This window comes from Corythoichthys intestinalis, chromosome 1 (genome assembly GCF_030265065.1).
Source record: "Corythoichthys intestinalis isolate RoL2023-P3 chromosome 1, ASM3026506v1, whole genome shotgun sequence".
In the NCBI taxonomy this organism is placed as follows: domain Eukaryota; kingdom Metazoa; phylum Chordata; class Actinopteri; order Syngnathiformes; family Syngnathidae; genus Corythoichthys; species Corythoichthys intestinalis.
In genome coordinates, this window is record NC_080395.1 from 4745041 (window position 1) to 4759436 (window position 14396).

Here is a 14396-nt window from a genome sequence, read left to right on the forward strand (position 1 = left end):
TTTCTTCCACCATCGTTATTTTTCGAATAATATTTAGCTGGTACCAAGTGAGGGAAACTGGCCTCGTCTACGGGGCTGACAAATAACCACAATTAAGATCATTGCTAGGCTAATCGCCGACAACATACACGTATGTATGTAGTGCGTGCTATCGCTAAACCATATAAACATTAAAAGCCTTTATGTAGTGCGTGCTATCGCTAAACCATATAAACATTAAAAGCCTTAACTCCATTGACAAACGACATGAAATACATTAGACTTGACAGTGGATGTTAGCAATAACAAAAGAATTCGAATTGAAAATTTCGTAACTCACCTTTCCAAGCACAAGATAGATTCCTGCCAAACGAGGACCTGTTTCACCCAACCAGCAACGAAGTATTTATAAGCGTCCAAGCTCTTGAAGTTTTTCGTGAGAATAGGCCGATTTTGTGTGGACAAGATCATTTTAAATATCAGCGTAGCAGATGTCAGGCAGACAGGGCGAAGACAGTGGGTCGAAAAACATCGATTTGGGCATCAAATATGGATCTGGCGACTGTATAGAACGAAGCTTTTCCTCATAACGCCTTTTATGCAATAGATCCAGTGAGTTTGCGGCATCAGAAAGCACCGGGTCTTCCATGAAATGCATTTTAAATTGCGCCATCAATTGAAAGCAATGCAAATACAGAGTCAAAATGACGGACAAGTGGGCGGAACCCTACAGCGAACACGTGGTGCGTGGGTAGACTCTATAGCTGGGATCTTCCTTGAGCTCTAATAAGACCCTCTTTTCTTCTTCCTTTATTCGATTGTTGATGAGAAATAACTCTTGAAGATGGGAGGGGTTTAACTTGAGAGCCTTGGCCAATGAAATGCATCCTTTATCTGCGATCCCGCACCGTGACAGCCTGCAACAAATGAGATGATTCACTTTAGTCAAGAAGGGAACCTGGTTAAAAGTAAAATGTCTACTTTATCCTTGGATAGTAGAAGCAGTGATTAATTTATGACAAATTATTTAAGAATACTTAAACTTTTTTTTTTACTTAAACTTTTTTCTTTCTTCTTGTAAGGAATTTTGTAGAGTTGCTACCAATGGCAGCAGTGATTCTTTGGATTAGCCGGATCAACGGAAGATTACGAACTGGAGGACCTCCTTACCTGAGGACTTTTAAGATGCAGTGTGGGCTGCTCAGTCCTTTCGAGAGGATCTCAACCCCCTCATCCGACAGATCGTTCAGGCTCAGGTCCAGCTCTTGAAGATGGGAGGTGTTTAACTTGAGAGCCTCAGCCAGTGAAACACATCCTCGCTTTGTGACCAAGCATTTTCTTAGACTGCAACAAATGAGATAATTGCCTGAAGTCAAGACGGGAACCTAGTAAAAGTGGTGAAGGTTTGCTGAAAGTGATAATGTGTCTGCCTTTTCCTTGTCTAATACAGGGTTGATGTGGATCATTAAAAAGCATTAAAAGTCATTATATTGATTTATTTGAAAAATTCAGACCTTAAAAAGCAATAAACTAAGTGTTTGAGGCATTAAAAATTATGAAAACTTGACATGGAAATTTTTTTTTTTTTTTACATAACTTATCAGAGTTGCCGCTAACAGCAGCAGTGATTCTTTTGATTAGCTGACCGGATTCATGGAAGATTACGAACTGAAGGAGCTCCTTACTGGAGGACTTTTAAGATGCAGTTTGGGCTGGACAGTCCTTTTGAGAGGATTTCAACCCCCTCGTCCGACAGTTTGTTACCGTTTAAGTCCAGCTCTTGAAGATGTGAGAGGTTTAACTTGAGAACCTCAGTCAATGAAATGCATCCTCGCCTTGTTATCCAGCACATTGACAGGCTGCAACAAATGAGATAATTGCCTGAAGTCAGGAAAGGAACCTGGTTAAATTGATGAAGGTTCTACTCAAGTAAAAAGGGCCAAAATATACTGGACGCGTTGACTGCGTGCTCCGCAGTATGTCAAAAATCGGCAAAACATACCGGCTGCGCTCAGCTGCGGTCCGGCAACTCCGTCCCGTCGTGAGCTCTCGCGTAATCGTGCACGATAATGTGGCATTAAAAACAATGACAAACACTGTACTCATCAGAGAAGCGGAAAGTGAGGTGGTCTTGATTTGACTGAACATTTTTGCCGAATTCTTATTTTGCTTTTACTATGAGTTTGTGACACTATTTCTGTTTTAAATTACATAACTTGCATAATAACCCACCGTCTATCCTCATAGCTTCTGCTGTGACGTCCCATGTGTAATATTCTGATTGAATGTTTTCTGAGGCACCCTGAAGTGCACGCAATGGGGATAATGTTTTGGTCAAGTGACGTGGGAGTGAGGGAGACAGACACAGCCTGCCCAAAGCCACAGTTTGTGGAAGTTTTTTTTGGTTTTGTTTTTTTATCCCCATGTGTTAATAAAAAAAACAAAGTTGTCAGCAGGTCATTTGTTTGATATCTTTGCCAGAAAAACACACAAACTAAGACACTGTGCATCTATCTACCTTTGTTTGTTGTTCATGCAAAAATGATCTGCTGCATCATAAATAACATTGTGATTTTCGCAGGTGTTTTAACCGTGAATAATCATCTGGGCTTTTGAATCCAAGCCTTGCTCCGCCTATTTTGACGGATGCATCTCTGGCAAAACTAGAAAATAGCCTAAACCACAGATATCAAACCGATTCCAGAAAGGGCCGAGTGGGTGCAGGTTTGCTTTCCAAACAATGAAGAGGACACCTTTTCACCAATCAGATCTTTTACATGTGTAATCAGTTAAACTTTGTCAGGTGCTGCTTGTTTCAGTAGGAAGTTCATTGGTTAAACTCTCTGCACGGTATCGGTTGGAACAAAATCCAGCACCCACTTGGCCCTTTCTGGAATCGGTTTTTACACCTGTGGCCTAAACTGTCCGGCGGGCTCTTGGATGCATGGTCCGTAGTCAGTCTGGAGCACTGACGCGGCCACTATACTTTGAAAAATAGGAGAGAATGGAAACGGGTTGGCTCCGGTGCTATATCATGCCAGACCCGAACCGAAGATGCGTCTGGTATATTTTGGCCCTTATCGTTCGCTAGTAGCAGAAGTGATTCATTAGATAAGTCAACCGTATCCACGGAAGATTACGAACTGGAGGTAGATTTCGACGTGGAAGAGCTCCTTACTTGAGGACTTCTAAGTGGCAGTGTGGGCTGGCCAGTCCTTTTGAGAGGATCTCGACCCCCTTGTCCGACACATCGTGGTTGCAGCCCAGGTCCAGATGCCTAAGGTTGGATGGAGAACTTAGAACAGAAGCCAGCAGGTGACAGCTGCCTCTGTCCAGCCAACACTGATTTAGACTGGAGAACACAGGAAGAAGTCGTGAGAGTGAGCCAAACCTAACTTCTGCTGACTTTAGTATGGTGCTATGAATAATAATAATGGATTTAATTTCAAGGAAAAAAAAGGGACAGCAAAAAGAATTAAGAGCAAATTACAAAACCCAAAGATAGAAAGAGATTTTATTTTCTTGTGATAATATTACTAACATTTCTTGTGCTGGATGGACGCAATCTTTGGCCATGTCTACACCTAGCGTCGGGGAAAAATAATTGTGTCCACACCTGCACGTTTGTGTAAAAAAAAAAAAAAAAAAAAAAAAAAAAAAAAAAAAAAAAAAAAAAAAAAACTTCCACAGCTAACAGCTTTCATTCATTCTTAAGTACATTCTTAACAATAAAAATAATGGTCTATTATACCAATTCTTCAATAAGAAGCTCAGCAATAGTTTGTGAAAAATAAATGGAAGCAAAAAAGCGCGTGTTTAATTGACTCCAAATGTAAACATTAGTTTCATGTGTGACTTGAGGACAAAGTTAGTCGCAGTCAGTGACGTTTCAACAGTTAAATCTTCGGTTATCAGTGTCCACATGATGGCGCAACAAACGCAGACTTCGCACTTCTTCACTTTCCCTGTCATTCTTAAGAACCCTGGTTTAAATCTTTGTGTGCGTGTGGATGATAGGCCAAACCATAGAAAAATTTATTTTTGCCATATATCCTGCTACATGTGGACATGGCCTTTGTTTTGGATGTCGTCAACAAGGACAATCATCCCGTACGACCAAGATGTGTGAATCGTAGTCTTTTTTTTTTTTTTTTTTTTTTTTCAAGATTATAAATTGGATTTAACTAAAATTTTGACCCATTTGAGATCTTTCAATATTTTGGATTTTCCACTGTTTCAGGATTAACTTTAGTTAAACCTGTGACACTGACCCAGCTTTGTGTTTGCTCGTATAGAGAAACAATTTATTACCGTCTTTACTTATGTCAATGACTTTGGCTAGGTTCATACTACAGAATCCAATTTTTTTGCGTTTTTCCGACTCGAGTCAGGCATTAAGTTGACGGTCTGAACGTGACAAGTCGCATAGAACTGGACCATTCCAAATCCGATCTGGGTCACTTTCGTATGTGGTTCAAATCTGATCTGGGCCACATTTTTCCAGACTGTCGCGGCGGTCTGTACTGTCCAGTCTCCCAAATTGGAATTCATGCAGCAATTACATCATCAAAAAGCGAGAGGGACGCCACGGTAGCGATGCGGCTGTGCGTTATTAGCGCCTAGCTTGCAGTGAACACGGCTTTTGGGGAAGGGCCGGGCTTGACAACAGTCATAAAACAATAAAAATGGTTGAGGATAAGCCTTAGAATGATCGGTTTTCTCTCTGCTCTATGTGGGCAATATTTCAACATTGCCTACACGGCCGAGAGTCGGGCAAACTGCCCGTATGTGTGTGTGACATGCACGGACAGTGCGTGCGTGCTGTCGATCCATATAAACTTTGAATATAAGCCTAAATAGGGATTATTTATGTCTGCTATTTGTGTCTTCTTTTTGAAAAGCAAAATATGATATCCCTGGAATCACGGATGACTGTGTCATTTTTCTGTGCATGCGGGTCTTCTTGCTTAGCGCGTGTCGGACTGCGAATTAAAGCGCATGCGTAATGCTTGAATGGTCTCAATGGACAAAGGCAGTCTGAACAGACACGCCAAAAAAACAGATATGACTGTGACGGCCCCTGGCCGTTTAACAGTTAACTTCTGAGACTCTTCCAGTCAGCTGATCGCCCCCTCCACCAGCTGGCTGTTTCCCCTCCCACTGTGATGACAGCTGATCGACGCAGGATGGACCGACGACGTCACCGCCGCTGATTGGCCACGGAAAAAGGCGCCAAGCTTCATAAACCTGCCGCTGTCAACTTTCTAAAAGGTCGCAATTTGGCAGCATTCTGTCGCGTTCCTCCTCGCTAGCTGTTTGCTCGCCATTCACGCTCGTTTGCATTTTGATCGCCAGTTTGATAGACTCCCGCTTTTTCGGTGAGGTCTTTTGTGTTTATTCGTTATTGGATCGTTTTTGTTCACCACTGTAAATAAGAGCACTGAAGCAAGTAAGGGTAAGTCGCCATTTCTGTTCAACCTGTTTTCTCCTGTTTTGTATAGAGTAGGAAGTTAGGTTAGACGCTGTCTTTTCTTTGTTCCTTTTACATGATCAGGGTTTAGTTAGCGGGTGGGGTTTAAGTGTAGTTCCTTCTGTTTGTTGTTTTGGCCTGGGCTTACCCCGAAGTCACGCTTCCTCGGCATTTTGTACATATTCATTGCGAGTTTGATTATTGTGTAAATAAATTTGTGTCCACTTGTACAGTTGTGTGGATTGTTTTATGTTACGCCTTTCGCGAGCCATCTTTGGCACGTAACAATGACAAAAAAATCGGATTTGTGCATTAAGACCTGTAGTATGAACCTAGCCTTAGTTGGACTATTGCAATTAGGGTTGGGGAGTGTTGAGTTAATTATCGAGAGTTGATTGAATATTTGCTTGATTGATTGAATATTTGCTTGTGCTCATACATACCTAATACATACATAACACATATTGCCATATTTTTTCTTATTGATATAACCAGTAAATGATTATTGCTTGCTATTTTAGGTTGTAGTATAATGTTTAAGTGTTACAAAGAGTAAAGAGGGTCGGGATGACAACTGCCTTGCTTCATGGCCGCATTGCGTAACTAGACCTTCCGGGACATATTCAGCACCTGGCGTCTAGACTTTCGTCTACCCCTTCGAGGACAATTTTCCATTCGAGGACATCTTCCATGGCCGCAGCGTTCCATAAATGAAGTGTCTGGGTCATTCTGACCACTTTACCTGTGCCCTTGCTTACACACGTGTATTTAGTTAGTTCCACCTACATGCTCACACATAGCCAACCAAAATCACATGGGTGTCTCCAGCTTTCTTTCCCCCTCCCTTCAGGGCGGCACCCTTCTGTGTTAGGACAAACCCCTAATAAAAAAAGCAAGGAGGGTTTTTTCCTTAGATCAATTTTGGTGACTATACAGCGTAATCTAGCATTTCTCTGTCTAGTCCCTCTTTGCTCTCCTTGGCCAAGAAAACTGAGTGTCTTCTCTCCTTATTTTTGGGTAATTTTACAAATGTCTACCCAAGGGTCTATTTTTGAACGTGACAGGGAGCAATGAAAATTGTTCATCTCGAATAATAGCATGAAATCTTTGCAATGAATCACAAAGTCATCATCACTTCAAAAGTAGCAATAGACGCAGTTATAAAGTCTTTCCTCTCGTCCAAACAGCCACGAGTCTACTTTGCCACCAGTGCCAACCATTTCCAGTGTCTTAACTCATTTTTCAGAAGCGATCGACTTTTGTTCATTTGTAATGATTTTGGGTGATCTGTCAAGCACCACAGAATACTGAATTTGATGGCTACAAAAACTTAAAAAAAAGAAAAACTAATTCCAATCTTTCTTAATAAAAAGATGTCTTTCTACCCTTTTCCATTCTTCAGTTATGAGCAGTTGAAGATCATTTTTTAACACGTCTTTGGGAGTGAATGAGTTAATTTTGTTTTGTTTCCCGATTTGTTGCTGCGTTTTGTGAAAAGCAATTGTTTTTTAATATGACTTTTTTGTTTGATTTGCACTAGTTTTTTTGTAATCTGTTTTGTGAATTTTGATTAGTTATTTTTAGTTGTTTTGTTTGTGTTTTGTGCACTTGTTGTTGGATTTGTCATCGCTTTTGGAATTTTCGCACTCCACTTTATTTCACTTTGGAGCACATACTGTGATTTTTGAGAAGCCCTGACCACCAACAGCAGCTTCTCCAGCCCCAACGGTGATGGGGAGTAGCTGGCAAGATGAAAGGACTTCATGGTTTCGTCGTCTGTAAGTAAGAAGAAGGCCAGGGCTGACCACATGTCATTTGACATTTGTTGCCAGGACAAACGTCTTGAAGCTAATTCCTGCTGGATCTGCTTCAGCAAGGAGTCGTCCTTCAGCTCGTTTAGGCAGTAGAACAAGTTGACGTTCTTCTCTGGAGTGTTCCGTTTTATCCTTTCCTGGATCAACTCCACTGTCTTTGACTTGCTTTGCCCATAGTCCTGAGGAGCCTTCAGCAGTTCCCCCACTAGTTCCTGATTGCACGGCAAGGAAAGACCAAAGAGGAAGCGGACGAACAGGTCCAGGTTTCCTTCACTCTCTGAGGCTTTCTGCAGAGCTGACTGCTGGACCTCAGTGATTGTGGTCTGCTTCAAAAGTTCGGCCACTTTTTTCAGTAACCATCCTGAATCATCCAGTACGTTCTTGTTGTCATGGAAGAGGCTCATCATTACGTACAGTGCGGCCAGATACTCCTGGATGGTCAGATGAAGGAACTGAAACATCTTCTGTTTGTTTCTTCTGAGCGGAGGGACCTCCTTAAAGACCTCAGTGAATATTCCGGAGTGTTTTGCAGCTTGGCTGTAATCAAAACCGCTGTCCACCAGGTCTTTCTCGTAGAAGATTTGACACTTATTCATGGTGTGGTCAAAGGCCAGCTTGGCTAGCGGTTTCACGTCAAGGATGTACTCCGCTGTATTTCTCTCCTTGGAGTTTTCCAGTAGGTGACCTAAAAACCCTGAGTACATGTCAGTCAGCGTTGTGGGAAGCTCTCCCTCTTTCCTTTTGTCCAAATAATCCTGAAGAACTGTTGAGGTGAGCCAGCAGAAGATGGGAATGTGGCACATGATGAAGATGGTGCGAGATTTCCGAATGTGCTCAATAACGCGCTCCTCATTTGGGAACCTTTTCCTGAAGTACTCCAACCTCTGAGAATCGGTGAATCCTCTCACTTCTGTTCGGCTGTCGATGAAGTCGGAGTGGATATCGCGGGCCGACGCGGGCCGCGTGGTAATCCAAACCCGGGCGCAAGGAAGCAGGTTCCCTTTGACGAGGTGCGCCAGGAGCACCTCCAGCGGGTAAGCCTTCTTCAAATCTATGTCCACTTTGGTGTGGTTCTTTAAGTCCATTTTGAAGCAGCACTCATCCAGTCCGTCCAGGACAAACAAGATCTTAATCCTGCTGCTTTCGTAGTCCCGCCTCCCGGACATCTGCAGGTCGGCAAATATTTTGTTCAGCGTCCCCTCGCTCATGTGCCACACGTAGAGTCGGATAAGCTCGGCCAACGTGAAGCTTTTTCCTTTGTCCATGTTCAACTCGCGGAAGGTGAAGGGAAATATGAAGTGCACATCCTGATTGCTATTTCTAGTGGCCCAGTCCAACACAAACTTTCGAACCAAGAAGGTTTTTCCGATTCCCGCGAAGCCGACAGTAAGAAGTGTGCGTATCAGTCGTTGCGTCCCATCAGGGCTTTTGAAGATGTCGCATGGCAGGATAGACTCCTTGACCGCGGTGCACGTCTCCATCTGAAGGACCTCGTGCCGCTCGTCGGGGCTGACTTCTGCTCCGTAGATGACATCCAGCTCCGTGTAGACATCCGTCAGGGGCTGCTGCTGCCAACGCTCGGTGGTGCCCTCGGAAGCAAGGCTGTATTAATGCCGCAGGTTGTCTTGCAGCTCCCCCTTCAATCGGTTAATCTGATTATCATCATGGACAGAGAAGACGGCGCCTGCAAAAAAGCAGCAGTGACCCATTATGGACAAAACACAATCACCTTGCGACCAACCCCAGGGCACACAGCCACCAGAGACATGAATATGTAAAAGTCCCACCCTCACATCACAGACAATGTGACAGTTTCTGTGGTTGTGTGACCCAAGTCACTTTCTCTTCATAGATACCTCCATGGTTGAGTTGTTCAGCGATGTCTTTGTTTTATTAGTCTTTCACTTTCCACTCCCCACTGTACAATCGCATTCCCTTGTTTTCTGTGGGCCGTAACGCCTGTTTTACTCGTCATTAAGACATCATTTTTGGCCAGTATATAGAGGAATAGTCGCTCTTTCATTCAACACCAGATGGCAGCACTGTCGCATCGTAACTAAATGAGTTTCCCTGCGGTGACTTGACAAAATTTTATATCACGGCTCTGCTAGAATAACCAATTTTTCCTCACAATTACATCAACAAATGAAATCACAACGACAAGGCAGGGGTAGAATAAAGTGGGTAGGGCTTACTGACACTATTCTTCAGTGGTTCACATCCTATTCACATGATAGGGATTTATTTGTGTCAATCGGAAACTATCAGTCAGAACGAACCAAATTCACGTGTGGAGTCCCTCAAGGGTCAATTCTTGGACCACTCTTATTTAACATCTATATGCTTCCGTTAGCTCAGATAATGTAACAGTATGAAATCTCCTATCACGCCTATGCAGATGACACACAACGGTACATTTCTTTGTCCCCACATAATTATAGTCCCTTAGTCTCCCTGAGCAAATGCATTCATCAAATCAATGAATGGATGTGCCAGAATTTTCTCCAGATAAATGTGGAGAAGACAGAGGTGATCATTTTTGGGCCAAAAAAGGAAAGGTCAAAGATAAGCAACCAACTTAGCACAATGTCACTTTCAGCTACAAATCAAGTCAGAAACCTTGGCGTAATTATTGACTCAGACCTAAAATTTGATAGCCATCTAAAGTCTGTCACTAAATCCGCTTATTACCACCTAAAAAATATAACCAGAATTAAGGGGCTTCTGACTCAACAAGACATGGAAAAACTTATGCATGCATTCATTTTCAGCAGATTGGACTATTGCAACGGTATATTTACAGGTCTTGATAAAAAATCAGTCAGGAAGCTGCAGCTAGTACAGAATGCTGCAGCCAGAGTCCTCACAAATACAAGGAAGCTGGACCACATTACACTGGTTTTGAAATCGCTACACTGGCTTCCAGTGAGTCAAAGGATAGACTATAAAATACTACTGCTCGTCTACAAAACACTTAATGGCCTTGGACCAAAATACATGCTTGACTTGTTAGATTCCTATGAGACATCTAGACCCCTAGGGTCGCCTGGAACCGGTCTTCTGCATGTTCCAAGAACCAGAACCAACCAGGGTGAGGCAGCATTTAGTTATTATGCTCCTCACCTGTGGAACAAGTTACCCGAACGTCTGAAGTATGCTCAAACTGTTAGCTCGCGAGGGTGATCTCTCCCGTCTTCGCACGACCCACGACGGGAGGACCACGATGGGTATATAAAATGTATAGGGGAAAAGTAAACAACTAAAGGGAATCTTAGCGTACCCAAAGTCAAGAAATTACTTTCACTTTCTTGACTTTATGGACGGTCAAATTGTCACTACTTCCAGGAGAGCAGTAGTGACGGGACAAACTTGAGGAAATTAGTCCATTACGGTTCGTTCGGTAAAAAGACTCGTTCAAACAAAGCCTTATACGAATCGTTGCTCGTCGTAGATTCAGAATTCTTTTCGCTGCCTCGTCTCTCCCCCGCTGCTGCAATTGTGAGAACTAATGAAGCATTTCCAGTGTATTGATTCAAGTTTTTTTTTGTTTTTTTTCAATTGTTAGATTTTTTTAAACTTTTATTTCAAGTTAGGATTTTAATCTTCTCATACAAAACATTTTACACATCGACGTGTAAATGAGCAAATTTAAAACATTAATGTCAAAATGAGCAAAACAATTTCAAGTCAACGTAAGACATTTTCTTTTAAATTTGTGAGAAACATAAGTTGACCCTTTAAAGCAGGGGTCCCCAAACTTTTTCCTGTGAGGGCCACATGACTTTTCCCTTCTCTGATGAGGGGCCGGGTCAGTTTGTAACATAAACAGTGTGACGATTGCAGCAGTGCCTAAATGTAACAATGTATTGTTTTTCAGAAAGCAACAATTAAATAACCCTTTCTGGATTCTTCACGCAACAAAATAAAATAAAAATAATAACATACTATAATATGATATAATATCATATAAAAATGAATAATAATAACACTATTAATTAAATAGATAATAACCAAATAACCCTGTTTGGGTCCTTCACAGAAAAAAGCCAGGAAATAGATAACACTATGGGGGGGTCAAGGGGGCCGGACCAAATGTGGAGGCGGGCCGGATACGGCCCGCGGGCCGTAGTTTGGGGACCCCTGCTTTAAAGGGTACTTATTGAACTCATTGACGGTGCTCAGAGTCCAATCCTTTTGGACAGCCCCTCCCAGTACAAATGAATGAAAACAACTGCCAGCAGTTTGGTGGGAATGCCGTAGACCTTCCCCTTGAACTCCACGTCCATGTCGCTGCAAAGAACCCGACGACGACCTCCTCGAATTCTGTGAGTGAGGTCGCACCGACACCCGGTCCTCTTGCAATGGTCGGAGAGTAAGTGAGACCGAACTAAATCTGAAGTAGACCAAATGGACTCAACGTCTTCTGATAATCGACATTTGGAATGACTCGCCCTTCTTGACGCCAAGGACCAAACGTTGTTCTTAATCCCATTTAAATCTGAAGAAAGACACAAACAATTGGTGTTGAACATGAATTTACACTCTGATAAGCAACATTGTTTAGATCTTACCTGACAATCTTCAGGCTATAGCTGGGATCCTCCTTGATGTCCAATAAGACCCTCTTTTCTTTTTCCTCTATTCGATTGTCCCAGAGATTCAACTCTTGAAGATGGGAGGGGTTTAACTTGAGAGCCTCGGCCAATGAAACACATCCTTTACTGGTGATCTCGCACTCTGACAGCCTGCAACAAATGAGAATTGCCTGAAGTCAAGAAGATAACCTGCTAAAAGTGATGAAGGCTCTGCTGAAAGTAACATTGTGTCAGTCTTTTCATTGACTAATACAGGGTTAACGTGGGTCATTAAAAAGCATGAAGTCATTAAATGGATTTTGTGCCTTAAAAAGCATGAAACAAAATGTTTCAAAGCATTTAAAATTTTGTAAACTTGATGGGATTTTTATTTTTAACATAATTGATTAGAGTTATGCTAATCACAGCAGTGATTCTTCTGATTAGTTGACCATAGACTATGGAAGATTATGAACTGAAGGACCTTCTTACTTGAGGATTTTTAAGATGCAGTGTGGGCTGGCCAGTCCTTTCGAGAGGATCTCAAGCCCCTCGTCCGACAGATTGTTGCTGTCCAGGTCCAGTTCTTGAAGATGGGAGGGGTTTAACTTGAGAACTTCAGCCAATGAAACGCATCCTCGCTTTGTGATCTTGCACTCTGACAGGCTGCAAACAAATGAGATAATTGCCTGAAGTCAGGGAGGGGAACCGGGTTAAAGTTATGAAGGCTCTGCAGAAAATAACATTGTCTCTGCATTTTCCTTGACTAATGCAGAGATGATGCGGGTCATTAAAAAGGATGAAAAGTAATAAATGGATTTTGTAAAAATTCGGGCCTTAAAATGCATTAAAATAAATGTTTGAAGCATTGAAAATTATGTAAACTTGATGGATAAAAAAAAAAAAAATGTTTTTACATAATTTATGAGAGTTGATAGCAGCAGTGATTCTTTTTAATGGTCGACCAGCTGCATTGAAGATTACGAACTGGAGGAGCTTCTTACTTTAGGACTTTTAAGATGCTATGTGAGCTGGCCAGACCTTCCGAGAGGATCTCAACCCCTTCATCTGACAGATTGTTCCGGCCCAGGTGCAGCTCTTGAAGATGGGAGGGGTTTAACTTGAGAGCCTCAGCCAATGAAACACATCCCTTACTGGTGATCTCACAGTAGGACAGCCTGCAACAAATGAGATCATTGCCTGAAGTCAGGAAGGTAACCTGGTTAAAGTTATGAAGGTTCTGCAGAAAGTAACATCGTGCCTGCATTTTCCTTGACTAATGCAGGGCTGATACAGGTCACTGAAAAGTATTAAATGGATTTTGTAAACATTCAGGCCTTTAAATGCAATAAAATAAATGTTTGAGGCATTGAGAATTATGTAAGCTTGACGGTTAAAAATTTATGAGAGTTAATAGCAGCAGTGATTCTTTTTAATGGTCGACCGGATCCATTGAAGATTACAAACTGGAGGAGCTTCTCACCTGAGGACTTTTAAGATGCAGTGTGGGCTGGCCAGTCCTTCCGAAAGGATCTCAACCCCTTCATCTGACAGATTGTTCCAGCTAAGGAGCAGCTCTTGAAGATGGGAGGGGTTTAACTTGAGAGCCTCGGCCAATGAAACACATCCTTTACTGGTGATCCCACAGTGGGACAGGCTGCAACAAATGATATAAGTCAAGAAGACAACCTGCTTAAAGTGATGAAGGTTCTGCAGAAAGTAACATTCTGTTTGCCTTTTCCTTGACTAATACAGGGTTTATTCAGGTCATTAAAAAACATTAAATTGATTTTGTGAAAATTTGGGCCTTAATATGCGTCAAGCTAAATGTTTGAGGTATTGAAAATTAGGTAAACTTGAAGGTTAAAACCCCCCCACTTTTTTAACATAATTCATCAGAATTAATAGCAGCAGTGATTCTTTTTAACAGTCGAACGGATCCACGGAAGATTGCGAACTGGAGGACCTTCTTACTTGAGGACTTTTAAGATGCAGTGTGGGCTGGCCAGTCCTTTCGAGAGCATCTCAACCCCCTCATCTGACAGATTGTTGACACACAGGTACAGCTTTTGAAGATGGGAGGGGTTTACCTTGAGAGCCTCAGCCAATGAAACACATCCTCGCTTTGTGATCAAGCATTTTATCAGCCTGCAACAAATGAGGTAATTGCCTGATGTCAAGAAGGGAACCTGGTTAAATTGATGAAGGTTCTACTCAAAGTAAAATTGTGTCTGCCTTAAGGGCAAAATATACCGGACGCATTGACTGCGCGCTCCGCAGTATGTCAAAAGTTGACAAATCATACCGGCTTCGCACAGCTGCGGTCCGGCAACTCCGTCCCGTCGTGAGTTCTCGCGTAATCGCGCCCGATAATGTGGCATTAAAAACAACGACAAACACACGGAGTCAGTATTCATCAGAGAAGCAGAGAGAGAGGTGGACTTTATTAGACTGAACATTTTTTTCCGAATTTTTTGTTTTTGCTTTTACCATGAGTTTGTAACACTATTTCTGTTTTAAATTGCATAACTTGCATAATAACTCACCGTCCATCCTCAT

The 14396-nt window shown here is 42.3% G+C and overlaps 2 protein-coding genes across 2 annotated transcripts in view; both read right to left on the reverse strand.

The window, feature by feature from the left end:
* On the reverse strand, positions 1–11549 carry LOC130927816 (NACHT, LRR and PYD domains-containing protein 12-like). The gene is made up of 6 exons (XM_057853876.1): positions 11479–11549; positions 7126–8865; positions 3158–3418; positions 1665–1838; positions 1150–1323; positions 1–896 (listed from the first exon to the last, which is right to left on the reverse strand). Exons 1-6 carry the CDS (start codon positions 11547–11549, stop codon positions 707–709), a joined length of 2610 nt encoding a protein of 869 aa, XP_057709859.1. The 3' UTR covers positions 1–706.
* The window catches only part of LOC130927888 (NACHT, LRR and PYD domains-containing protein 12-like), a gene marked incomplete at its 5' end in the record, with an annotated part of 20115 nt that continues 16652 nt past the window's right edge, over positions 10934–14396 (reverse strand). The window contains 7 exons of the mRNA XM_057853997.1: positions 10934–10998; positions 11429–11761; positions 11835–12008; positions 12330–12503; positions 12842–13015; positions 13321–13494; positions 13812–13985. Of these exons, the coding sequence (XP_057709980.1) occupies positions 11746–11761; positions 11835–12008; positions 12330–12503; positions 12842–13015; positions 13321–13494; positions 13812–13985 (886 nt within the window). The remainder of the gene's footprint in view (positions 10999–11428; positions 11762–11834; positions 12009–12329; positions 12504–12841; positions 13016–13320; positions 13495–13811; positions 13986–14396) is intronic.

Bases quoted from the DNA above. Each gene is read 5' to 3' on its own strand.
- LOC130927816 (XM_057853876.1), bottom strand. From the start codon at position 11,549: ATGGACGTGGAGTTCAAGGGGAAGGTCTACGGCATTCCCACCAAACTG. The intron at 8,866-11,478 runs GTACTGGGAGGG...GCATTAATACAG, and splicing joins GCAGTTGTTTTCATTCATTT to CCTTGCTTCCGAGGGCACCA. The intron at 3,419-7,125 runs GTATGTGCTCCA...CCTTGAAATTAA, and splicing joins AGGGCTTCTCAAAAATCACA to ATCCATTATTATTATTCATA.